Below are 26,654 nucleotides of genomic sequence, written 5' to 3'. Positions count from 1 at the left end.
GATGCTGGCTGCCCTGAGAAGGGTGAACAGCTGTCCTCAGCCAAGGCAAGTACCCAAAGAGAGGTGACAGGTGAGAGCTGTCAGCCAACAGGCTTCCCAGAAGCTGGGGTGTCTGGTGGGACAGGACAGCAGCCACCACAGCACAATAGGGCTACCATGATGCCTGCCGCACGACCTGACTCTGCCACGTAGCTGAGTCACGATGTAGCCTGAGCCAGTCAATCCCCTGTCTGGTCCAGTCCCTTCCCCTAACGAGTCGGGGGTGAGGGGTAGACTAGAAGAGCCAGAAGTTTCTGCCTTCCTTTCAAAATCTACTATGATCTACTCTACGGAAGGACCTCTGTATGAGGACATCAGAGGTGACACACCTTCTGATCCTTCCGTGATCTGCCCAGGTTGATTTGATGTGGGGAATCGGGGCGGATGTGCACAGTGCAAATGCAGATGTGTATAAACGAAAGAAGAGAGCAGGGCTTCCCTGGTGGCGCAGTAGTTAAGAGTCCGCCTGCCAGTGCAGAAGACAGGGGTTCGAGCCCTGGTCCGGGAAGATCCCACATGCCGCAGAGCAACTAAACCTGTGCATCACAGCTGCTGAGCCTGTGCTCTAGAGCCCGCGAGCCACAGCTACTGAGCCTGCGTGCCACAACTGCTGAAGCCCGCGTGCCTAGAGCCCAACTACTGAAGCCCGCGTGCCTAGAGCCCATGCTCCGCAACAAGAGAAGCCACCACAATGAGAAGCCCGCACACCGCTCGCCGCAACTAGAGAAAGCCCACGTGCAGCAACGAAAACCCAACGCAGCCCCCCCCACCAAAAAAAAAGCTAAGGAAAAAATTATAAAAAAAAAAAAAAGAAGAGAGCATGGAACAAGAGTCAGAGACCTGGGCTCTGGTCCCACATCTGCCTCTGGCTGGGTAACTGGGCAAGGCCCTCTAGGGGAGAGGGATAAGGCTTGGGAGCTCTGGGCGCCCCTTCAGCTCTGACAATCCGTGTCCCGTGCCTCATCTTCTTCCCACTCGGTGCTGGGGAACCAGCCTTGCGTAATTAGTTGGGGTCTGCCCTTTAAACTGGTTCCTTATGCCAGCTGGTGCCTGAACCTCCACCCAGCCCCTGGCCCCTGATGAAGCACCTCCCTGGGAGGGGAGGGGAGTGGCAGCCTCAGGCACCATTTGTTGAAGGCGGTGACCCTACCCACTCAGTGTCAGGTGACCTCAGAGGCAGCATGTACAGGCTGACCAGGAGGGGGCCTCGTTCAAACAGGGACTGACTGGGAGATAGTTACCGGGACGCTGAAGCTGAGGTCAAAAAAGACGGAGAAGCCCTGAGGATCTTTAAGTGACACAAAGTCGGGATCAGGAGAAGCTATAGGATGGAGCCAACTTCGCTGGGACCCAAATCCAGGAAGCTGAGAACAGTTTTTACATTTTAAAGGTTTAAAAAAAAAAATTGTGATAGAGACCTACGTGTCCCACAAAACCTAAACTTACTCTCTGGCCCTTTACAGGAAAAGTTTGCCAACCCGTGGAATAGAGAAAGGAAAGCAGAGTGAAGGCAGGGTCTTCACCCTCCCAAGACTCACCTTTTAAGGAGGGGGAAAGCCAGCTACCATGAGGAGAGATCCACATGGGGAGGAACCATGGCCTCCCACCAAGAGCCAGCACCAACGTGCCAGCCACTTGAGCATGCCATCTTGGAAGCAGATCTTCCACCCCAGTCCAGCCTTTGGATGACGGCAGCCCAGGCCAGCGTGTGACTGTCATTTGTAAGCCCCAAAGCCAGAACTACCCAGCCGACTCTCGGCCAAACTGCTGTCCTATTGTGAGATAACACATGATACTTCTTGTTTTAAGCTGCTAAATTTGGGGGTAATGTGTTACACAGCCATCAATGACTAATACAAAGCCCGTCGGAAACGGATTAGGACCCTATGGTCCTTCCCCCACCATGTCCTCCGCCTGCCTTTCGTCTGTGGAAAACCTTTAGCCAAACAAGTTTAATCAGAGAAGTGAGAAAAGACAGAAACAGAGGAAAGCAGTCAAAGGAGACCAAATAAAAATAGTCATTAAGCGAAGTCCAGGGCCTTTAGTTCCCCTCAGGGGCTATAGATAATATTCTGAGCCGTATCCTGTGAGCTGTCTTATAGAGAGACTGAAACCTCCACCAGGTGGAAGAAGTTAACTACACGATGACCAGGCTGTAGCCGTGACATAAGCTGCCACAGTTCTGAGAACTGGCCTCAAAGAAATGGGAACAAACTGACCCTGGAAGTAAAGACTAACTGTACCTAAAACAATCAAGATGACACTGATCCGACCACTGCATGACCAAGTTCAAGGTGACTGTCAGAGCTGACTGTGCTGTTTCTGCCTGTAGCCCCCTCCCTCTGCCTATGAAAGCTCTTGCCCCCTGATTGTCTGGTGGGGCTGTGGGGGGAGTCAGCCTTTGGACCCGCGTCTGCCCTCCTCCCACCCCCAGGTTCCCAGCCTCCAAAATAAAGCAAACTTTTCCTTTCCCCCAGCCTTGCCTTTTTACCGGCTTTAGAGCAACCGGTCCTACACTTTTGGTTACTCGACCCTCCAGGAAACTCACGTGATGTACTCCTCGCAGATCTTGCGGAAGTGATCACGCTCCGGGTCACAGCGCAGGTCGTCGTAGAGCTTGTTGATGAGGATAGAGGCCAGCATTCGGGTGTTGTCCGTCAGGGGCAAGCAGGACGGCAGATCTGGAACCTGCCCCACTACCTTCAGGATCTTCCTCAGGCCTGCAGGACAGACAGCAGCAAGTGTCAGACGCTTGCCGGGCTCTGTCCTCACAAACGCTCCTTCTCGCTCAGTCCTGTTTTATCACCAGAGCTCTGCGGCCCGCCTTTCGGCAGCACGTAGCTTATCCAGCGTGAAGGGCACTGGGATGGGGCCAGGAGAGCCAGGTTCTACCCCTGACTGCCCCTACCTGAGCAATCAGCCTCCCGCTATGGGCTTCTGTTTTCAACATTTACGAAGTCAGGACTAGCTGATCTCAGACGACTCTACCAGTGGTAACATTCCGTGGGTTGATGTATAATCTTCCTCAAATACTATTTTATGCTCTCTTTTCCCCAGGCTTCCGTTTCTTTTTTTTGTACAATGGGAACAATACTACCTTCCTTATAGAGTTTGAGGATTCAGTGAGATCATGTATGGAAACTGCCTAGTGCCATTCCAGGCACATCATGACACTCAATAAATATTTATTATTTGTTTAGTAACTATAACATTTACTATTTATGGTTATTATCCCTTCTCTTCTCTTCTGTTGAAGAAACTTCAATGACTTCCTATTACCCACCAGGCTAATTCAACCATTAAGTGTTTGTTGAATAAGTGAATGAATAAACAACCACCTTTTAGGTACTGGCTACCAAAATAAAAGACAATCCTGATATCAAAAAGCTCACAATACAGGGGAGGGAAGACAGATGTATAAAGATTACAATAAGCTGTAAATAAAGACAGAACAGTGACACCGCAGATGGTGAGATTCACTCCAACAAAGCAAGAGTTTCAAGCTATGTGGAGCACGTACTATGTGCCAAGAGCTTTCCATGCGTTATCTCATTTAATCCTAACGTTGACCCTACTGCTTAGTATGAATCATTATCACCATCGATCAGAGCAGAAAACCAAGACATGGAGAAGCCAAGTAACTTGCCACATGATCTGGCACACATAACTGGCAAGTGACGTAGCAGCAACCCTCTCCCAGCAATGTCTGATTTCAAAGCCCACGATGTTAACTGTTAACACTACACTGCTTCGGGGACAATAGCTTGATTTCAGAGCCAGGTTGTAGAGGTTGGCTAGGAGCTGGTCAGACCTTAGGTGGTGGGACAGGTAAACGGGAGGGGGGACATCCTAGGTAAACATTGGGAGGCATGAAACTCTGGATGTGGCAGGGAATTAAAAGTGCCTGGCATGTATATGCATAGCCGATTCATTCTGCTGTACAGCAGAAACTAACACAACATTGTAAAGCAACTATAGTCCAGTAAAAATTAATTTAAAAAATGTAAAGATCGAAAATAAAAGTGCCTGGCAGTACATTTTGTGCTGTGCATTTTAACACACACACAAACGCACTGGGAGGGCTGGACAGTCATTGGAAGGGGCCTGAGGAACCCACCCAAAGCCCCCGGCCTGGCTCTCAAAGGCCTTCATCAAATGCACCTGCCCTACCTCCCCAGCTTCACCCCCTACCCTTCCCTTCCACTCTGCCCTTGCCTTGAGCATCTCATTCTCTTCTGCTAGAACACTCTGCACCTCCTTGTCCATGTCTGCCCCTCCCTGAACCCAAAAACTTACTTCAGGCTTGACATCCTGGTGGCTCCCCTACCCTGCCTGGTGGCGCCCCTACCTAAGTCTTCAGCCCAGTTTTCAGATATTGCTCCCCACCCCCCGATCCTATAAACCGTGTGGTTGGGCCTAAATCCTAGCGCAGAGAGAAGTCAATTGTCAATGCCCAGGCTTTGTAATACATGCAGAGAAGACCAGAACTGGGATGGGGGGAGGGTGTTGAGAGAGGGAGGGTTAAAGCACTAGAGTAATTTGTTCAAGTCTAAGCAGTTACACATGAATTTTGCTGAGATCTGTGAAAACCAAACAGGGGAAGTGCTGTATCAAAAGAGACTAAAGGTAAAGCTGCTAAAAGCTGACTTGAACCTTTTAGAACAAGGTCTGGTCTATATGTCATTATACCTGTGGGAGAATTTATCACAGCAGATCATAAAGCCACAGGTATGATTCTTGAACAGTTGAACAAGGTGATTTAGGAGAGGGGTGATGCCCTGGAGCTGACAAATTTAGTGACTATCTCCTGGCACATTGTTACTGGACTTTGTATAATGTACACAGGTGCCATTTCTCCCTCTGGAAGGCCTGTATTTTGCCATCCTGAGACTTCAGGAACGTTACCCCCTGTTGGTGGAGTCTTGCTTGGTTTTTTGGGGCACTTGCCTCGCTTGTCAGGAAACTCCGCCCAGATGTTTTTGAGTGTGTTCTGGGCGTGTTCAGGCCCTGAATTCAGAGCCTGGACCCACGCCTTCACCAGCCCACTGGTGGATCCTAATATGCTAATGACTTTTCCTGGCTTTTCAGTTGGAAATGAAGACTTCTCCCAGACAAGAGCTGCACCCCTTCCACCTTCTGCTGGTTGCCTGGTGCCCACTGGAAAGGCTGGCATGAGCCCCAGACCCTCCCACCTCCTCACCGTTATCCACCACATAGATGGTGCGTGAGTTGTCGTGAATGGCGAGGTCCTTCCTGGGGACGTTCTTGTTGAGCAGGTTCAGGGCCTGATCCCTGCCCTGGCCAGACACCTTCTTACTGACCAGCATGTCAAGCAGGTGGTTGGTGATCTGCCTCAGGTCCTTCTTGGTGTCTGAGGAAGGAGAGGACATGGGTAAATAGAGAGGACCAGGGCGTCTCAAGTATATAGGACCAGGGATGTCAGAGGCTTCTGGAAGGACTCTGGAAATATTGAATCCACTGCTTCCCAGATTTTGGAATTTCCCAGGAGAGTATAGTATCTCACTCCAAAAAAGGGAGGGAGATCTCTAGACAACACCCCCAAGGGGTCCTCCAGCCGCTCTGAACACTGACTTCTATGGCAGCCCATTCCATTCTTGAACAGTCTGGTTCTTAGAAAGTTCTTCACTCCCAGGCAACGATGGGCAGGGATCCAAAGGTGCTTCGTGCAGTTTTTTTTTTTTAATGTATTTATTTATTATTTTTGGCTGTGCTGGGTCTTTGTTGCTGTGCGCGGGCTTCTCACTGTGGTGGCTTCTCTTGTTGCACAGCATGGGCTCTAGGCGCACAGGCTTCAGTAGTTGTGGCTCCTGGGCTCTAGAGCACAGGCTCAGTAGTTGTGGCTCACGGGCTTAGTTGCTCCGCGGCATGGGGGATCTTCCCGGACCAGGGCTCGAACCTGTGTCCCCTGCATCGGCAGGCAGATTCTTAACCACTGTGCCACCAGGGAAGTCCGCTTCGTGCAGTTTTTAATACACTGATTTAATAAACTGTTTTCCAGAAAGGAAATTGACACTCCTTTATAGACATTTTACTCCCCGCAGATTCAGTCATGCTGGGAGCCTGAAATTCAAGCCTTTGCCTGGGATGCCAGGTCTTCCCTGCCCACTGGGGATCTTAAAGGCAAATGCCTCCTCCTGCTTTTGCCATGTGAACTCTCTGGAACTTGGAGATTTTTGTCCTCATTCTAGATTGTAGCCCAAAGGCAAGCAGGCAAGCAGGTAGAAAAGGAAAGATCTCCAAGCCATGTTATATAAATAAATGATGAAGGAATGGGGCTCTCTAACTGGTGAAGGAAAGACACACATGTACATGATAGCTTGTCTTCAGATAAACGTATGTCATGAGCGTGAGATAACAGACTTATTCTGTGAGGTTCCACGGGGCAGAACTGGGACCAGAAGTGAGTGGGATTACAAGGGGACAGATTTGAAATCAATATATGGAAGAATTCTTCAGCAGAGATGTCCAACAGCTCACTCCCTCCAGAGGAAGTCGCGGCCCGCAATGAACCACACCTCTCAGTATTCATTCTCTTGGGGAGTCCCCTCCCACACTGGCCCTGGATTGCTCATATGACCTTACGGCACACTCAGAGGCTTAAAAAGCACTTACACATTGGGGCTTGTCCATTCAAAATGCAGCCACCATGTTACATAGAAGCCCAAGCTGCCCACCAGAGAGGCTACAAGGAGTAAAACCAAGATACCCTGGCCAGCATCTTCAGTTAACCACCAGCCATCCGAGTGAAGCCATATTGGACCCTCCAATAATTCTAGTGCAGAAAAGGATCCTTACCATAGTAAGTCAGAACCACATCAAGAATTCAAGACTCCAAGTGGGTTAATTACTAATATGCAAAGAGCTCTTAGGAATCAATAAGAAAAACACTGATACTCCAACAGAGGAAATAGATAACAACATGAACAAACCATTTGAAGACAAATCCAAATGGCTAATCAGGATAAGGAAAAATAATGTCTAATTTGTAAATTTTAAAAATTCAAACAGATAATTATTACCTACTGAATAGGAAAATATCTGAATCTGGTGAGAATGATTTGAGGCTGGAACTCTTATCACTTGGTGAGAGTAGAAACTGATGCACCCTCTCAAAAGGAGTTCGAAAGTAAGGTAGTGAAAGAGCTTTAGTTATGTTCATAGCATTTGACTTAGTACTCCCATTTCTAGGAATTTGTTCCAAGAAAATAATCACAAATGCAAACATAGGTTTATGTTAAGAATGGCTACTGAAGTGTTTTTTATAAGTATGAAATTAAAGCCAATCTAAATCAACAATATAGAGCTGATTGATGAATTACGATATATCCATACAATGGCATGTAATGAAATTATTTAAGACCAAGCTTTCTGAGTTAACCTGCCTCTGTGACCTTCCCAGCCAGAGCAGGAAGTTCTAAAATGATGTCTAGGACCTGGATATACAGGAAGAAGCCTGAGTTTGTATGTGCATATATGCAGGAGTGAGACAAATGTTAAATTAGTAATTATTCAAGTAAAAAGGAATCCTCTTTAAGAATATTAAACGGTATGCAATAGTAATATAATACTCAGAAAGGAGAAAAACACAAAAATTTCCATAGCTGAATCCCAACTTTGTTAAATAGATATTTATATGGAGGGATAGAAGAAAGAATGGAAGGGGGACTTCCCTGGTGGCACAGTGGTTAAGAATCCGCCTGCCAATGCAGGGGACGCGGGTTCGATCCCTGGTCCGGGATGATCCCACATGCCGCGGAGCAACTAAGCCCATGCGCCACAACTACTGAGCCTGCGCTCTAGAGCCCGTGAGCCACAACTACTGAAGCCCACGTGCCTAGAGCCCGTGCTCCGCAACAGGAGAAGCCAGGCAATGAAAAGCCCGCGCACCACAATGAAGAGTAGCCCCCGCTCGCCACAACTAGAGAAAGCCCTCGCGCAGCAATGAAGACCTAACGCAGGCCCAGAAAATAATTAATTAATTAATTTAAAAATAAATAAAATACTTCATAGAGAAGAGAAGAAAGACTGGAAGGATACACATGGCGGTGATAGTAGTGGTTATCTGGAGGGGTGATTACAGGTTGTTGGGATTTTCTTCATCTTTACATATTTCTAAAATTTTCCACATTTCTCCATAAGCCCCTGTCACTTTTAAAAATTGTTGTAAAGCATGCATAAAATAAAATTCACCATTTTAACCCTTTTAAAGTATGCAGTTCAGTGGCATTAAGCACATAAACACCATTTTGCAACCAGCACCACAATCCGTCCACAGAACTTTTCTCACCTTGCAGAACTGAAGCTCTATCCCATCAAACAGTTCCTTATTTCCTCCTCCCCCGCCCCTGGCAACCATCATTCTACTTTCTGTTTCTATGAGTTTGACTGTTTTAGGAATCACATATACATGGAATCATGCAGTATCTGTCTTGTTGTGACCGGCTTATTTCATTTAACATAATGTCCTCGAGGTTTCTCCATGTCACAGCATGTGTCAGAAGTTCCTGCCTTTTTAAGGCCGAACAATACTCCACTGTATAGATGGACACCACATTTTGTTTCTCTATTCATCCGTCGATGGACACTTGGGATGCTTCCACCTTTCAGCTGTTGTAAATTATGCGGCTGTGCCTGTGTTACTTTAATCATCAGAAAATAAATGTAAAAATATAACCAGGCCACCTCCACATGCACGGAACGCCCAGTCTAAGGTGGTAACTGACACTTCCGTGCCTCCACCCCCTTGAACCAAGGCTGAAGACTGTCTCCTACCCAGAACCAGGGCCTCTTCCTTCCCTCGATGCTCTCGCTTGTCCTCCCCAGACAGAGCGTCGATGATGGCCTGGAGCAGGTTGCAGACGGTCAGAGGCAGTTCTTCATTCTCCACGGCCATGAGGCTGCAGATTCGCTCTATCCGGACTGTGTGGAGAATCGCTGTGGCCTAGACGCCCCCAGCAAGGAGCACAGTCAGCTGGCTGCCCTCCCCTTCCAGCTGCCCTGCAGGTTAGGGAGTGGGTGATAGCTGCCCCGTGCAGTAGGGACAGAAGACCAGGCAGCCAGTGCCTCATGGGACCCGTGGCCTGGGGAGGCCCTTGACACAAGCCATGCCCCTTTCCAGAGGGGTAGAGCTGCTCCATCCAATACAGTAGCCACTCGCCACCGGGGAGGCATTGAACTCGTGTAATGCAGCGAGTTCACACTGAGATGTGCTTGTGAGGTAAAATGCACACTGGGTTTTGAAGAGTTAGTATGAAAAACTGTAAACTATCATAACCTTTGCATTCAGCTCTTCCACATAAACCACTTTCAAGAAACTTATCTTTGTTTAGTCAGACCCATTCCCAGCTCAAAGAAAAAATAAGAGGATCAATCTCTGTTGAATCTGGGGCCATACAACCAAGGTTGAGGGGAGACACTTTAGACGTTGTATCAGGGTCTATCCATGCCAGCCACGCCCTGCCCACAGGTCAATGCCAGGTCCTCAGACCGGCAGCTCTCCGTGCCACGAACCCTGCCCCTGCCCTCACCCTGGCTCGGTGGCCACTACACATGCCCGACAGGGTCCGTACTGCAGCCAACATCAGCTCAGGCCTCTTAGTGTCCAAAAGCTGCAGCAACAGGGCCACACCGTTGTTCTGGAAGATCCTCTCGGCCCCTGCTTCCTCACGGCTGAGGACAATGAGGTTGTTGGCCGCCTGAAGGAGGGAGGAAACAATGAAGGTCATGAGGGAAGTCTGGCTGCAGAGGCCTTGGCCACGAGCGAAGCGCGGGGGCTGGTGCAAGGACTGGGTCTTCAAAACATCTTTATTTATCTTTATTTATTTATTTGCCCTATAATCCTACTCGTGGGAACATAGCCCAAGAATATAATTCAAAACAAGAAACAGAGTAACTTGCAATAAAGACCAGCTGGATGAAATATATTGCAACCATTAAAGTCATAAATGAAAAGACTCAGAAGAAGCTTGGAAAAACATTGGTAAGCAGAAACAGAATCACAGGTTCACTCTTGATTGCACTTATGGTAAAATAAACCTGTGTATATATACTTGTGGATAAGGACTTTAAAAAGGTAGGGAAATGTTAAATTAATTAAACAAGGAGGTGGCTTCAGTGCCTAAGCGACTAAGTAAGCAAACCCAAACCACACTTGGCTGTACAGCAGAAATTAACACAACATTGCAAATCAACTATACTTCAACTAAAAAAAACACAAAACAAAGCAAAACCTAACCCTGTATTGCCTCAAGGTTAAGAAATCGAACCTTAAGGATGACCAATCACAAATAGCTAATGAGCCTTTCCCAAATAATGCAACTGATTCAGCTATAGCCAATCAAATAATTCTCATGTTTTGCTTCCACCTCTTTTCTATAAAAGTCTTTTTTCCTAGCTCCTGTCAGTGGAGTACCCCTAACCACTTCTGTTTTCGCGCTGCCCGATTTAAACAGATTTTGCTCAAATAAATTCTTAGAATTTTTATATGTCTCAGTTTATCTGCTAACAGAAGTGAAGTGATTTCACATGGGAATTTATTTTTCCGTTAGAAATGTTCTTCGAATATGGTTTTGGCATTGTTTGTTCGTTTATCTGTTTAGGGAAATCTGAAGTTGCAGGGGGTTCTCAGGAAGGTTGAAGGTTGTGGGCAGAGAGAGCACAAGATGGATTTGAAAGCCCTGATTCTGCCACATGCTAGCTGTGTGACCTTGGGCAAGTCATAGCACCTCTCTGGGCCCCAGATTCCTGTCTGTAAAAACAGACAGTTGAGCTGGGTTTTCAAGTGTCTTCCCACCCTAAAGCCTTCCACCTTGAGGATATATATACAGTCATCCCTCAGTATCCGCAGGGGATTTCTCCCAGGACCCCCGCAGATAACAAAATCCACAGATGCTCAAGTCCCTTATATAAAATGGCGTAGTACAGTCGGCCCTCCTTAACCACAGGCAACCAACTGAGGATCGAAATTCCTTAAAAGGCCCCAGATCTGGAGAGGAGGGCTTGAACAGGACCTGAGACCCTGGGGTTGGGCAAAGAACTCCTGAGGCAGGAAAAGGAGGAGGTAGACAAATAGGTAGGGAGGCTGATTAGAGAATTCCAGGCAAGCACAAGCTGAACCGTCATCGCTCTGTCAAGGGCTTCGTACTTCTCGAACCACTTTTATCTATAACGACTCAAGTCCTCATAAGAGTTTGCTATAAACGATAGCTGTATATTATATGGACTTATTGACCATTAAACTAACAAAAATTCCCCAGGCATTGTCTGCCAAGTTCTTATAAATATTCAGATATTCTTTTTTTTTCCTCTGAAGGACTAGAAACATTTTATTTTTAAATTTTTATTTAATTATTTATTTGGTTGCACCGGGTCTTAGTTGTGGCAGGGGGGTTCCTTAGTTGGGGCTCACCGACTTATTAGTTGCGGCACATGGGCTCCTTAGTTGTGGCATGCGAACTCTTTTAGTTGTGGCATGCATGTGGGATCTAGTTCCCTGACCAGGGACTGAACCCAGGCACCCTGCGTTGGGAGCTCAGTCTTAACCACTGGACCACTAGGAAAGTCCCTAGAAACATTTTTAAAATGCAGCAAATTTGGCTAAGAGGATGGTATTCTGAATAAAGATTTTCATATTTCAGAATGACTTGTTGCAATGTTTTGAAATGGAATAAAACATTATTTTAATGTGTCATTGTTTCTCAGGGCCAAAAGTAGGGTGAGGGAAGAAAGACACCTTGGGTGCAAAATTTACGGGGCACCAAAAACCTCTGTAATCAAGATAAATGTGATGCATTTAATAAATTTAATAAATTTGTATGTAATATGTAAATAAGTTTAATAAATTTGTAAATGCAATGCATTTAATAAATTTGTATTTAATGCAATGTTTTAAAATATCAAAATCAGGGGCTTCCCTGGTTGCGCAGCGGTTGAGGGTCCGCCTGCCGATGCAGGGGACACGGGTTCGTGCCCCAGTCTGGGAGGATCCCACATGCCACGGAGCGACTGGGCCCGTGAGCCATGGCCACTGAGCCTGCGCGTCAGGAGCCTGTGCTCCGCAACGGGAGAGCCCACAACAGTGAGAGGCCCGTGTAACGCAAAAAAAAAAAAAAAAAAAAATCAAAATCAATTTTGTTTACTTTCTCCAAGGAGCCTCCTCCCTGGCCTGCAACCTGTCGGCGGGTTACCGCCCAGACACAGGAGCAGAGTCTGCAGCGGAAGTACAGTTACCTGGCAGGTCCCAAGAGCACCCGCTGCCGGCCCAGCACCCACCTTCTCCAGCTTATCAGCTTCACTGTTTCCGTCCAGGAGAATCTCAAACATATTCTGTACCCTTGAGTCTGTGGAGAACTGCACACGGAGCTGAGGAGAGAGCAGGGAGTGGGGAAGAAGGCAGGCAGGGGTCCCCGTCATTCCAGTCGGCATAAAGTTCATCTCAATTAATAGTTTCCTGTCTCCCTCCATCATTTATTCATTCAGCAAACACTTACTGAACAACTACTACAAGTCAGACACTGTATAGAATGGAGAACAAAGTCAAGTCCTTGCCCCACAAAGCTGACAGTCTAGTTACATTTGCCATCCCATTTGGTCTTCACAAGTCTTGGAAGGCAAAGGATCATCACCCCAGTTTTGAAGTCTAGTAAACAATTAGCTATTAGACATTTTAGTATGGGCTAAAGGGCTTCCCTGGTGGCGCAGTGGTTAAGAATCCTCCTGCCAATGCAGGGGACACGGAGTCAAGCCCTGGTCCGGGAAGATCCCACATGCCGCGGATCAACTAAGCCCGTGCGCCACAACTACTGAGCCTGCGCTCTAGAGCCCGTGAGCCACAACTGCTGAAGCCCGTGCACCTAGAGCCCACGCTCCGCAGCAAGAGAAGCCACCGCAGTGAGAAGCCCGCGCGCCACAGGGAAGAGTAGCCCCCACTCGCCGCAACTAGAGAAAGCCCGCGCGCAGCAACGAAGACCCAACGCAGCCAAAAATAAATAAAATAAATTAAAAAATATATATATGGGCTAAAACAGAAATATATCTTCAGGATCGGAAACCTGAAGCAGTTTCTAAGTACCTTTTCAAGCAAATTAAAACCGTTATTTTTGAATGTCTCATCCCTCACTCTCCCAACCCCAGTGCTCTGAAGCTTTCATGAAGTGACCGAACCAATCCATCGTCCCCCATCTTGCAAGCTCCGTCTGCACCTTTCACTGCTGTTTTCTGCTGGTCTACGGTGCCACCTATTTCCATCACTCCTTAGTCTGTATTTTTTTTTTTTTTCCGGTACGCGGGCCTCTCACTGTTGTGGCCTCTCCCGTTGCGGAGCACAGGCTCCGGACGCGCAGGCTCAGCAGCCATGGCTCACGGGCCCAGCCGCTCCGCGGCATGTGGGATCTTCCCGGACCGGGACACGAACCCGTGTCCCCTGCATCGGCAGGCGGACTCTCAACTGCGCCACCAGGGAAACCCCTTAGTCTGTATTTTGTCAGCCCTTGAGTCTGCACTCTGGACAGTACGACGTGGTCCCACCATGGGGCTGTCCCAGGCACAAAGAAGTTACTGTGTCTTGGAGCAAGAAGCTGCGTGATCAGTTACCTTCCCGCTCTTACAGTGGGGAAAGCAACACCCCAAGGGGTCCCTCAGAAAATTGGTAGCTAAGCCAGTACTAGGGTGCAGGATTCCTCATCTCTGGTCCAAGTTCTCCCGACCCCACTCCACTTGCCTAGAAAAGATTCCCTGTTCCTACTGGTTCCTGGCTGTCCTCCATTCCCCAGCAATACCCTTCCCCCAGTTCCTAGGTTTCTCCTGCTGCCTTTGTCCTCCCAGAGAGGAAGATCATGGTGCAGATATACTGAGTTGCAATTTTTTAAAAAGCCTCCATCTGTTTAAAAGACTGTTGTTCTAGTCCTGGCTGGCTTGCACCCTCGAACAAGCATCATGGCATCTCTGATCACTCACCCAACGGTGTGGAGGTAGGCCAGCCCTGCCTGATGTCCTGCTCCCCTAACTGGTCCCTACTAGGAATGGGGAGAGGCAGCCAAGGCTTATGTGCAAGGGTCCGGCTCACCTTCTCCTGGATGCTGGTGTTGAGCCTCCTCAGCGTCTCCTGGAAGTTCTGGTTCTGTGGCTCCAGGGTGGCACAGCATTGCACATCCTTGAAGGCCTGGGCCAACTTCCCCAGGTGCTCCAGTGCCTGGCATCGCCGATACAGAGCCTTGATGTCCGAGGAATTGATGTCGATGGCTAGCAAGGGGGACAGGCAAGGCCTCAGGGGGCCGAGCTACAGACCACCTTCCCCTCCCCCACCGCTGCCCCCAACTGCAGGGCTTCTGTGCCTTCCTTGGAGAGTATGCATCCGTGTAGACTATCTGGTCCAAGGCTCCCCTTTGTTAGGGAGGCGGTAAGAATTACAGTCTCATGGTTGGAAGGGAGCTTAAGGGTCATCTTGTCTAATTCCTGACTCTCCAGTCTCGGCTCAGTGATCCCTGCCAAAGGCTCATCCAGCTGGTGCTTGCATACCTCTAGCAGTCCGGGAGCTCCTTCCTTCTCAAGGCAGACAGCTCCTTCGGAGAGCCCTTCCCTCCTCCCACCTGAAACATATCTTCCTGTAAGTTTGCCCTTTTGTCTTGAGTCTAGCCCTGGAACACGTGAGATGAAATCCAATCCTTCTTCCTCATGACGGACTTTAAGGTATTTGAAGGCAGCTCCCTGTCCCACCTGGGAGTTCCTTCTCTGAGCTAAGTATTGCCACTTCCCTGCTCTTCACAGGACGTGTTTCCAGTCCCCTTTCCAGCTGGGTCCCTCCCTTCTGAACTCACTCCAGACTATCTCTGTTTCTCCTTAAAAAAAGTGACCAAATCAAACCCCAACACAGACCTATGCAGAGGAGAATCTCCTTCATTCTGCATATTATAGCTCTAAAAATACAGCCAGGAGAAGTGTTCCCATTTTGATCGTGCTCTTAAGCCTAAGTTCTCTCAGAACTTGAGGCACTCCGTGGCCAGCGTTGACGTATGTTTATTCCTCCTAGTGTCTGTGGAATGAAATAGTGCCTCCGTCTTCCCCTCAGGAAGCCCAGTCCCCACAGAGTGGACCAGGCTGATGCCCTGGTTATGGGAACCAGCCCTCTCCCACCGCCATCCCATAGGAACATCTCCAAACTTCCAACAAACCGGCTGTGTCCTTACCGTGACAAAAGGATTTCTGGAAGCCACCTTCTAAGCAAAGAAGCTGCCCCAGCATATTTAACATGTAAAAATGTGACTTAGGGATGGCTTTTCTGAAGCTCTCCTTTCACATAAGGATGGTACATCTGAAGCCCCACCTACAATGCCCAGGATGGCGTCTATACAATCGGTCATCCCTGTGAGTGTTGAGAGCCTCTTGGACTAAACAGGGATGCAGAAGGGGAGGGAGGGAGGGCAAGGTCCGAGTGAGGGGGGCTCACCTCTCGAGGCATCTGAAGCCGCCTGAACATAGCTCTCCTGAGAAACGGGGAAGGAGGAAACTTGGTTAATGTGGGCCCGACACAGTGACAGCCAGAGAGGGTCCCCGAGGCGAGGAGAGAGGGCTCGCTGGCAGCTGCCACTGTCAGAGGCCAGGGGAGTGCCCCTCACTGGGCATGGAAAAGTGGACGAGCTTTGGCATCAGGCAAACTCGGGTCTGAACCCAGCTCTGCTGCTAAACACCTGGAGATCTTGGGGAAGTTACTGAGCCCTCCTCTGAGTCTTGAGTTTGTTATCTGCGATATGGGCATGGAAGCAGCAGCGACCTCCCGGTCTGCGGTTGAAATGCCACGAAATAACCTATGAAAAGCCCCTGTCATGATGCCACTTCCCATGAGGCTGCTTCCCGCGGGATGAGAACTAGCTCCATGGATGAATTTCTGTCTCCCAGAGGAGTGGGTCAGGCAATGGGTACCAGAAAGCAGTGGGAGGAGCCCTTCTCCAACCTGAGGGGTCCAGTGAGAGGGCTGGGATGATAGGCGTGCCCGTCAGGAGCGGGGGGCCACCTCCACACCCCTGCATCCCAGCCCTGGCCCTCAGCTCCCTGCCCCGCTTCATCCCAGACCGTTTTCAGGCCACAGGCTGCCCGGTTCCGATAGAGCGTGGCCAGGAGGGCCTTATCCTTGGTCAGCTTCAGGGCTTGGCTATAGCTCCTCGCTGCGGCCTTGTAGTCCTGGCGCTGGAAATGCCCGTTGCCTTCCTCCTTCAGCTGCACTGCTTCTGCCTCGGCCATCTGCGGGGACAGGATGAGCTCCGTCTGGCCGGCCCCTCCCTCCAGACCCGGGGCTGGGTTCCTGGCCTGAGGTCTGGAGCACCAGGTGCCCCATCGACCAGGAGGGGAGGGGAGGATGCTGCCTGCAACGGACCCACCCGGAGCGCCCGCGAATCCTTTGCCCAGAAGGACATCACAGCATTTGCTCGGAGCGTGGCCCGAGTCGAGAGGGGGTCTCAGAGACCCTGTTCCTAGGGAGTTCTGCTCAATAGTATATAACAACCTAAATGGGAAAAGAATCTGAAAAAGAATAGATCCACGTATATGCAGAACTGAATCACTTTGCTGTACACCTGAAGCTAAGGCAACACTGTTAACCAACTATACTCCAATATAAAATTAAAAAAACAAATTCCCTCTTCCTCCCTCTCTCTCCCTCCCAGCTAGACACACCAAGGGCCTGAGTTCTCACTGCAGGCCTGAACCTTTCTGGGTCCCCCTTCTCCCTCCCCAGTCCAAGGAACTCTCCAGGCCAGCTCACTTTCTCACAAGGACAGTGTTCTCGGTCTGTGCTCCCCGGGGTGCTGCTCCCGTGTGTGTGAACCCCCAGCCAGCGTCCGCCTGCCCCTCCTAGCCCCACCCCAGGAGACTTTATCAGCCCTGCTAGTGGCGCCAGACCATATTTGGCCACAGGGGCAGGTGCCCCTGGAGTCTGTCACTGATACTCAGGGCCCTCCCCCTCCCCAGACTGGACAGTCATGACCACGTGGAGGTTCTGACTAACTCCTGCCCCAGTACCCCACTCAGGGGCGGTCCTGGGGACTCAGGCACTCATACCCCAAAGAGTGAGAGAAAGATCCAGAGGGACGGGAACCCCCCAGCACCCCCTCCCTCCCTCGGCACGGCTCTAATGCCGCTTGTCCACCTCCATCCCAGATAAACAGCCTCCCCTCCCCTCCCCCACCACTGTTATTTTGGGAGCAGAGTGACAGCTGAGGGGCTGGCAGACTTGGACACACACAGCAGCTGCCCAGGTCCCAGGCCAACTGGAGACATCCAGAAATGCCCTTCTGGAGGGAGGAGGGAAGACGAAGGAGGAATGTTCCTTCCCCTCTTCCCCTTGGCCACAACTCCCCTACCCCTTCCACCTGTTGAAAATGTCCTCGCTTTTCAGAGAGACCCATGGACTTGCTGTCTCACTTTGGTGGAAGTGGGTTGTTTCTTTGTTCCACTCTGCACATCTTCTGTGGTTCCTCCCCGTCTGTATGGAGTGGCTATATTCAGCCGCTCTCTCCCATCAGACTGGGAGCTCCCAGAGGACGGGCTCTGTTCATCCCCCACCAGAGTGAAGTCTTCTCCCACAGCAAGAGCTGGGGCAACCTGGGAATTCCCTGAGACCAAGAACTGTGCCCCCTAACTGACTGGGACTTGCGGAGCCCCCCTCAGCAAAAAGGGGTCTTCCTGGGACAAGAGCTATGTATTCACTAAAAACTGTGAATCAGGGACTTCCCTGGCAGTCCAGTGGTTAAGGCTCCGTGCTCCCACTCCAGGGGGCACGGGTTTGATCCCTGTTCGGGGAACTAAGGTCCTGCATGCTGCTCCATGCGGCCAAAAAACAAAAACAAACAAAAACCCCAAAACTGTGAATCACTATGTTGTGCACCTGAAACTTATGTAATATTGTAAATCAACTATACCTCAATGTTAAAATTTTAATTAAATTGAAAATTTTTAATTAAAAAAAAGAACAACTATGTATTCATCACCAGAGAGGGTCTCCCCTGGGGCAGGAATTGTTTCTCCTCATCCGACTGAGGGTTCCTAAGAGAAATTTATGAGGTTGTCCCTACTTGGATTCAGAATTCTCCTGCATTTCTGTGTCTCTGAGCCTGGGCTGTGGGCACCCTCCCAGAGGGCAAGGATAGCATCTCATGCAGTTTGTTTTCCTCTGGCACAGAGCCTGGAAGAATCAGTGCCCAATGCATGTTCCTAAATGAATGAATGAATGAATGAATGAATGAATGAATGAAGGCTTTGTGCTGATGCTTTGCTTCACTTACTACCATTCTGTCATCCTCTCCCCTATATCTTCAAACTGAGAAAGATACTGCAGGAAAAAAAGCCTAGGTGGGATCACTCACACTAGATTCTGCTCTTAGCTCTGTGACCTTGAAAACACAGCTCTGTGACTTTGGACAAGTTCTACTGCTCTGCTGGACACAAGATCCAGCCCTGATATATGTTTGTTGACCGAATAAACGAATGAATGGATGGGTGAATTCCCTGCCCCCAACCCCGGGGCTCCTTTGTGGGCGGCTCTCTGTAGCAGTGATATAATATGGTAAAGGATCCTGCCATTGGCAGAGAGAGATCCAAGGGACCCTAGATTCAAATCCTGATTCAGTAATTCATTCCACAAGCATTTCTTAAGCATTTGCTATGTGCCAGAAACTGTGAATGATTATGGAAGCAGAGAACATTCACGGGGGTAAGGATTTGTGTCTATTTTGTTCACTTACATATCCCAAGTGTCTGCAACAGTGTGTGGTATGTCGTAGGTGGTCAATAATATTTGTTGAATGAATGGATGAAAGACTTCCATGGATCTGTGATTTCTGAAGAATACCAAGGTGTTTTGAAATCAGGAAACATGACATTGTTTCAGAGCTGGTTTCCCTGAGTAAATGATTGAATGAGTTAATGTACATAGAGCTCCTAGAACAGTGTCTGACAGAGACCTTTGTTAAATGATTGAATGGATATTTAAGGCAAGACCTGAAGAATGAGGAACTGTTCCTGTATGTATTCATCAGCTCAGGCTGCCATAGCAAAATACCACAACTGGGTGGCTTAAACAACAAAAATTTTTTATTCTCACAATGCTGGTGGCTAGAAGCCTAAGATCAAGGTGCCATCATTAGGGTTGGTTTCTGGTGAAACTTCACTTCCTGGCTTGTAGACAGCCACCTTCTGCGGTGTATTCACGCAGCCTCCTCCCTGTGTGAGAGCAAAGAGAGGTGTGGGACGGCAGGGGGAGAGCACGCGCGAGCTGTTGTTTCTCCTCTTCTTCTTATAAGGACACCAGTCCTATCAAATTTGGATGCCATCTTTATGACCTCAACGTAACCTTTATTACATCCTTATAGAGTCTATCTCCAAATACAGTCACACTGGGGGTTAGGGCTTCAACATATGAATTGGGGGTGTGTGTGCACAGGTCTGTATCAGTTCCAGAAAACAGCATGGGCAAAAGCACTTGGAAGATCTAAGAAATAGCCAGAAAGATTTGATCTTAAAGTGAGAGGAGTGGCTGGAGAGGTAAGGCTGAGTGGACCATTATAAGGAGTCTGATTTTTTCCTGCCTATAATGGGAGCCATTGTAGGGTTTTAGGACAGAAAGTAACAGACCAGAGTTTTGGTTTGAAACGTCACTCTGGTTGCTGTGTGGAGAACGCACAGGAGGAGGTAGGGTAGAGACAGGGAGGCAAGTGAAGAGGCTATTGTAGGGACCACGGTTGACTCAGAGCAGAGTGTGACAGTGGAGGTGGAGAGAACAGATTCTAGATAGGTTCATGAGGCAGCATTGGCAGAGCCTGAGACTCCCGGGATGCAGGGGGGAGAGAGAGCAAGACAGCGAGAAAGAGAGAGAAAGAGAAAGAGAGAGAGAGGGAGAGGAGCTGACAGGAAGATCCCAGGTTTCTGGTAAGAGCGCTCCTGGTCCGACTCTGCTTTAGTTCCTCATCTGTAACATGGGGTGAAAAGAGTTGTGAGGATTAAATGAGTTACATATGTAAAGCACTTAGAACAATGCCTGATACATTGCTATCGTTATCATTATCATTATTGTTATTGCTCTACACTGTTGAAAATGTAAGAATTTTTTGCTTCTGTACGCATCAAGTATTATTAATTTATTTGATCCATTTATTTGAGGCCAGGCGCGGCGCGACACTTCCCCTCCGCAACACCAGAGGGCGATGTGGCGGATTGCAGCACCGCTGGACCACCGGGGCGGCGCTCCGTCCCGCCGGAGTTTTCCCCTCCACGTGGGGACGCAGGATGGCGGCGGTGGTGGCGGTGGGTGGGCTTGTGTGGGGGCGGGGGCGCCGCGGCTGGGCGCTCGGGCCGGGGTCCCCGAGGCCGGAGGGAGGCGGAAGTGGGGGCCCTTCGGTCCGGGCGGCGTGCATGACGCCCGCCGCGCTTGTCCGCACAGGACGAGGCGGCGACGCGCGACGTGCAGCGACTGCTAGTGCAGTTCCAGGATGAGGGCGGGCAGCTGCTGGGCTCCCCGTTCGACGTGCCCGTGGACATCACCCCGGACAAGCTGCAGCTCGTGTGCAACGCGCTGCTGGCCCAGGTGAGCGGCGGGCCTGGCGGCCCCGCGTCTTCTCCGCCGGGCGGAGGGCGGGCGGCGCTGCCCTGGTCGGGGACGCAGGGGATCAGGAGACCGAAGGTCTCGGGTACATCCCCACTCTCCCACAGGGGTGATAACATCCCGGCGGTGCCGTCTGCCTTGGGGAGGGTCGGAAGATGTGAGTGTGAGAGCGCTTTACGCGCCCACCATCGGGAGTTCACCCGCGGAGAGAGACCGCGTTTTGAACGCATTGGGTGCATCGTAACAATGATTCCTTGGCACAGCTCCTCATTATATTCCCATTGTCATTAATATCCCCATTTTACAGTGCTGCCTGAGACCATTCAGTTATTTGTATGGCGCTGCGCAGTAGGTGGTAGATTGGGAGTTGGAAGCCAAGTGTCAGATTCAAAACTCGTGCTCTCCTAAGCCGGTGTTTATCAGATGCTGCCCTCTATTGAAGAGTGGGAGACTGTTTAAAAATACAATACCTGGGGCTTCCCTGGTGGCGCAAGTGGTTGAGAGTCCGCCTGCCGATGCAGGGGACGCGGGTTCGTGCCCCAGTCTGGGAGGATCCCACATGCCGCGGAGCGGCTGCGCCCGTGAGCCATGGCCGCTGAGCCTGCGCGTCCGGAGCCTGTGCGCCGCAACGGGAGAGGCCACAACAGTGAGAAGCCCGCGTACCGCAAAAAAAAAAAAAAAAAAAAAAAAAAAAAAAATACAATACCTGGACCCCACCCAAGACTTACCACACCAGACCGTGGGGTGAAGCAGAGGGTCTACCTTTTTCAGTCAGCTTTTTGGATGCTTCTTACACATTATGCAGCATGGTCTGGTGGTTTAGAAAACGCTGCATAATGCTATATGCTAACCCTAATCCTGGACTTCAGTTTTCTTTCTGAAGAAACTGAATTAGGCATTAGCAATAGGACGTTGCGTTAATCACTTAGTTGCTCTGAGCCTCAGTTTTTTTCATCTATCAATATTAATGCCTCCTTCCCAGGGTGGTTGTGAGATTCAGATATAGGATTTTGAAGTGGTGTGTAAGTGTCTTGCAGTCGCTCTTTAAGGATTAAAAAAGTCTTTTTTTTTCATCTTTATTTTTTATTTTTTTTTGCTTTATAACAAATTTAATCAGTTATACATATACATATGTTCCCATATCCCCTCCCTTTTGCGTCTCCCTCCCACCCTCCCTATCCCACCCCTCCAGGCGGTCACAAAGCACCGAGCTGATCTCCCTGTGCTATGCGGCTGCTTCCCACTAGCTATCTACCTTACGTTTGGTAGTGTATATATGTCCATGCCGCTCTTTCACTTTGTCACAGCTTACCCTTCCCCCTCCCCATAAAAAGGTCTTGCTGAATGGGGAATGATGGGGGAAACCCAAGCAGGGTGGCTTGAAAAGTAGGAAGCGTTGCCTGCCCACAGCTCACGGAGGGTGGGGGTCCCTGGTGGAGGCGGCCTTGCCCATCCTTTGATGGGGGGGGGTTCTCTTTTCTGTTGTCCTCCAGGAGGATCCCCTGCCGCTGGCTTTCTATGTCCATGATGCCGAGATCATCTCGTCCCTGGGGAGGACACTGGAGTCACAGGCGGTGGAGACAGAGAAGGTCCTTGACATCGTCTACCAGCCCCAGGCTATCTTCAGGGTTCGCGCTGTGACCCGCTGCACCAGCTCCTTGGAGGGTCACAGCGAGGCAGTCATTTCTGTGGCCTTTAGCCCTACAGGAAAGTAAGGACAGCTGCAGAGTCATTGAGGAGAGTGTGGGTGCAGCTGCTGGCGGGGTGGGGGGACTCCCAAGTTATGCTCAATGGGGCCTCTGGCTGCCCACCCTAGACCCAAGCTCTGGGCTCAGGTTGCAAGTGAGGGACTTCCCCGGTGGAGTTTGGTCCCCAAAGGTCAAGGATACCTGCCTTGGAAGAGCCCTTCCTGGACTTGACCTCAGGAGATCTGAGCTGCCAGCTCACCTCTGCCCCTTTCTAGCCATGTGACCTGGGCAAGTCACTTAACCTCTCTCTCAGTTAGTTGTTCACCTGAGAAGTAGGGTTTATTTGCTTCTCACAATCCTATGAGGATAGTAAGAAGCTTTAAATCTGGTTATGACTGTGGCCATTCCTTTTAAGAAGGACAAGGAGAGAAATGGCCTCCTGGGGTCTTCTCCCAGATGGCATCGGTGTTATATTTCTCCTTCTCAGAAGAGAAAATTCCAGTCCCAGATTCTGTTCCCAGAAGATGATTGACTAGGCAGCAGGAATGTACGTGTGCAGTGTTTCCGGTGTGCCCCACCCCTTGTCTTCACTGCAGAGGTCAGGTGGGCTCTCTTCTTCCCCAGGTACCTGGCCAGTGGCTCTGGAGACACTACTGTGCGCTTCTGGGATCTCAGCACTGAGACACCACATTTCACGTGCCAGGGTCAGTACCCAGTTACCCACTTAGGGGGTTTTAACGCAGTGGCGGGTGGCTGATTGACTCAGCTCTTTAGTTCCTGAGGAGGAGAGGAGGCCCAGAGCACATTCCAGCCCCTTGACATCCAGTTAGTGGCTGCCTGTTGCTAGGTAGAGACCTTACCCTTGAGCCCCGCCAGCCACTTACAAACAAGCAGAGACTGGACGGAAGAGTCAGCGTGGGGTTGTGGGCAGGGGCTAACTGCCTGGTAGCAAGGAGAGCCAGGCTTAAATCCAGTCTCTGCCCTAGTGGTTCTCAAACTTGAACGTGCATCAGAATCACCTGGAGGGCTTGTTAAAATATAGATTTCTGGGTCCCACCCCCAGAATTTTGTCTCCTTAGGTCTGGGGTGTGACCTGAAATTTGCGTTTCAAGTTCCCAGGCATTGCTGATGCTGCTGGCCTGGGGACCTCACACTAGCTGGGTGATCTTGTAGGTAGGCCTTGCTTCCTTTCTAAGCTTTGGTTTTCTCATCTGGAGAATGGGGATGATACTTCTTGCTTTGCCCCATACTCTAGAGCTGTCACGAGAACTGTAGGACTGATGTGTGTGAAAGAACTTTATATCCTTGTGTAGCACATAAGGAACTACTAGAAAGTGGCAGTGTTACCTGTGCGGCGAGATGCACGGCCCTAGCACTTGGGAGGGATTCTGCCTTTGCCTAGGAAGCCTCATCTCTTCTGTTCGATCGTTCAATCATTCAGCAGCTAGCTAAGGAGTTTCTGCAGCGTGCCAGGCGTTGCTAGGCAACGGGGATAAAGAAAGGTGTGGTCCCCCTTTCTCCCCCACTGCTTTCTTAGGACACAGACACTGGGTCCTTAGCATATCCTGGTCCCCAGACGGCAAGAAGCTGGCTTCAGGCTGCAAGAATGGCCAGGTAGATGGGGGTCAGGGTAATTAGGCAGGGATTCTGGGGCTCCCTTCCTGCGAGATGGGTCAGAATCAGGTTCTGGGGTCTTCGGGGAGGGGTGAGCGGGGGCGACGGGCGGGGGACCCTTGGTGGGACCAGGGGAAGGGTGGGGAGGGTTACTTTCGATGAGCTGCTGTCCTTCAGGTTCTCCTGTGGGACCCAAGCACAGGGAAGCAAGTGGGCAGGACCCTTGCCGGCCACAGCAAGTGGATCACAGCCCTGAGCTGGGAGCCCCTCCACGCGTGAGTGACACTGACAGCTGGGTGAATGAGGAGCCAGGGCTTCAAAGCCGTAGCCCTCCCCTGCTTGGAGGAGTCTTATGTGAGGGGACAGGGTAGGCAGTCTGACCGGCAGTGACAGCGTGGCGGGCGGTGGGGAAGGTCTTCGGCACCTGTGTTGCGCGGGCGGGGCGGGGGGAGGGCGGTGGTGCTCATCACGGGGCCTGAGAGCCACCTTGCAGCGCAGCCAGATCTTGGGGTCAGGAAGCTGTCGAGACATTATCCCTGGTCTTTGCGCTGGGGATCGGGAGGCAGTGTTGGAAGACAGGCATCCCCAGGTCAGAAGTGAGGACACGTCTCCCTTTCTTCCCAGCAACCCCGAGTGCCGCTACGTGGCCAGCAGCTCCAAGGACGGCAGCGTGCGGGTCTGGGACACGGCTGCGGGCCGCTGTGAGCGCATCCTCACTGGGCACACACAGTCAGTCACCTGTCTCCGGTGGGGAGGGGACGGGCTTCTCTACTCCGCCTCCCAGGACCGCACCATCAAAGTCTGGAGGGCTCATGATGTAAGAGCTGGGAGAGGCCCGGAACCAGCCTGGGGAAATCTTGGGCCAGGGAGGTTGACCACTGTTTCCTGGGTGGTTGGGGAAGTGCTTCGGGAACAGGGGTCTTATTATAGCGGAGGTTCCAGGACCCCTTAGCACGGCCAGGCTCTGGAAATTTCCTGCTGTAGGAAGCCTATTTAGGTTTATCGAACCTGCCGTATCCCAAACTTATTTGACCAGAGCCCTTTTTTGTGACATTTCCCTTCTGTGAAACATATTTCCAGAAACAGTGCTCTGGGCTGGTACCCTTATTTTACAGATGAGGAGAGACTTGAGTCCAGAGGGGTGATTTGATTCAGATCACAGTGAATGAGGGCCCTGCTTCTGAGTCCCACAGTGCCCATCTTCTGGGGCTGATCTGGGGGTGCATGTTCCCAGGGACGGAGACTGCTCTGTGTGTGTCTGACCTGTCTCCCTTTGCCCTAGGGTGTGCTGTGCCGGACTCTGCAAGGCCATGGCCACTGGGTGAACACCATGGCCCTCAGCACCGACTACGCCCTGCGCACAGGGGCCTTTGACCCAGCTGAGGCCTCAGTTAACGCCCAGGATCTCCGAGGGTCCTGTGAGTGAGCGGGGGTGGGGAGAAGGAGCCAGTTCTCAAGCTTCACATGCAAGAGGCGGACCTAGGCTGGGGGGGCGGGGACTTGCTCTTTGTGTTGGATTTTCTCATCAGCCTTGTTCCTTCTCTCCTTCGATACCTGGACACAGTGCAGGAGTTAAAGGAGAGAGCTCTGAGCCGCTACAGCCTCGTGCGGGTGAGTATCTGCCATACTCACCGGCACCGCCAGCTCTATGCGCTTCTTCTCCTTGTCCCCAAAACACTGCAGACGCTCAGGCCCTTCTCCCTTGTAGCCCCAGCTCAGAACGTACCTTTTCTGGAAAGTCGTTCCTGATAATCCTAGTTTACAATCCTAAAAACCATAATGTGCTGGGGATCATTTTATTTCATTTTGTTTTGTTTGTTCATCTGTTTATTTGCAATCCTCAGGTACCTCTCTTTTTTATTTTATTTGGTTTCAGTAACACATTCACATGGTCTAAGTTTCAAGGAAAACAAAAAGGGGAATTCCCTGGTGGTCCAGTGGTTAGGACTCGGCGCTCTCACTGCCAAGGGCCCGGGGTTCGATCCCTGGTCGGGGAAGTAAGGTCCTGCATGCTGCACGGCATGGCCCAAAAAATAAAAAAAATTTTTTTAAATGCAGAGAACACAAAGCAGTAGGGGCCATTTTAGATGGTGGAAAGTCTCTCCTCTCTGTTGCACCTTCATCCGTGCCTTCTGGAAGCATCCAGTGCTACCAGTGTCTTGTGTCTCCTTCCAGAGACGTCATATATACACATACACATATACGTGTACACTACACACAGTACGGATACACACGCGTATACAAGCCCACATGTAAAATCCTTCCCCTTTTTAGCACACCACTCTGTACCTTGCTTCTTCTTGAATTATACGTCATAGAAATGGTCCCGTCCCGTGTGCTTGAAGTCTCCCTTTGGGGGAGGTAACCAGCCTCCTTTCTCCAGTCCTGGACTCCGTGCTGGTGTTGAGCAGTCAGTGGTGTGTTCGCTGCCAAGGGCGGGCTCTCCTCTCTGAGACCAGGTGCGCTTTGTGCCTCCCCAGGGCCGGGGCCCAGAGAGGCTGGTGTCTGGCTCCGACGACTTCACGCTGTTCCTGTGGTCCCCGGCGGAGGACAAGAAGCCCCTGGCACGGATGACGGGGCACCAGGCCCTCATCAACCAGGTGGTCTTCTCTGCGGACGCGCGCGTCCTCGCCAGCGCCTCCTTTGACAAGTCCATCAAGTTGTGGGATGGCAGGACGGGCAAGTGAGTGGCGGGCGTGGGGAGG

The 26,654-nt window shown here is 50.5% G+C and overlaps 2 protein-coding genes across 3 annotated transcripts in view; one reads left to right on the top strand and one right to left on the bottom strand.

The window, feature by feature from the left end:
• The window catches only part of UNC45B (unc-45 myosin chaperone B), a 30,538-nt gene extending 13,690 nt beyond the window's left edge, over positions 1-16,848 (bottom strand). The window contains exons 1-9 of the mRNA XM_082602971.1: positions 16,814-16,848; positions 16,126-16,293; positions 15,503-15,539; positions 14,123-14,298; positions 12,331-12,420; positions 9,588-9,755; positions 8,833-9,001; positions 5,240-5,410; positions 2,588-2,759 (exon numbers count right to left, since the gene is read on the bottom strand). Of these exons, the coding sequence (XP_082459097.1) occupies positions 2,588-2,759; positions 5,240-5,410; positions 8,833-9,001; positions 9,588-9,755; positions 12,331-12,420; positions 14,123-14,298; positions 15,503-15,539; positions 16,126-16,293 (1,151 nt within the window). The 5' untranslated portion in view covers positions 16,814-16,848. The remainder of the gene's footprint in view (positions 1-2,587; positions 2,760-5,239; positions 5,411-8,832; positions 9,002-9,587; positions 9,756-12,330; positions 12,421-14,122; positions 14,299-15,502; positions 15,540-16,125; positions 16,294-16,813) is intronic.
• NLE1 (notchless homolog 1) overlaps positions 1-26,654 on the top strand; it is a 61,547-nt gene that overhangs the window by 32,161 nt on the left and 2,732 nt on the right. For both annotated transcript variants that reach the window (XM_082602972.1, XM_082602973.1), the window contains 10 exons: positions 20,211-20,349; positions 20,486-20,629; positions 22,141-22,358; positions 22,960-23,039; positions 23,873-23,949; positions 24,127-24,224; positions 24,574-24,766; positions 25,232-25,367; positions 25,514-25,560; positions 26,430-26,632. In XM_082602972.1, the coding sequence (XP_082459098.1) occupies positions 20,211-20,349; positions 20,486-20,629; positions 22,141-22,358; positions 22,960-23,039; positions 23,873-23,949; positions 24,127-24,224; positions 24,574-24,766; positions 25,232-25,367; positions 25,514-25,560; positions 26,430-26,632 (1,335 nt within the window). The remainder of the gene's footprint in view (positions 1-20,210; positions 20,350-20,485; positions 20,630-22,140; positions 22,359-22,959; positions 23,040-23,872; positions 23,950-24,126; positions 24,225-24,573; positions 24,767-25,231; positions 25,368-25,513; positions 25,561-26,429; positions 26,633-26,654) is intronic.

The sequence above is a fragment of the Mesoplodon mirus genome (assembly GCF_964341445.2).
Source record: "Mesoplodon mirus genome assembly, chromosome: 18".
Lineage (NCBI taxonomy): Eukaryota > Metazoa > Chordata > Mammalia > Artiodactyla > Ziphiidae > Mesoplodon > Mesoplodon mirus.
This window is presented reverse-complemented; position numbering and strand designations above follow the sequence as displayed.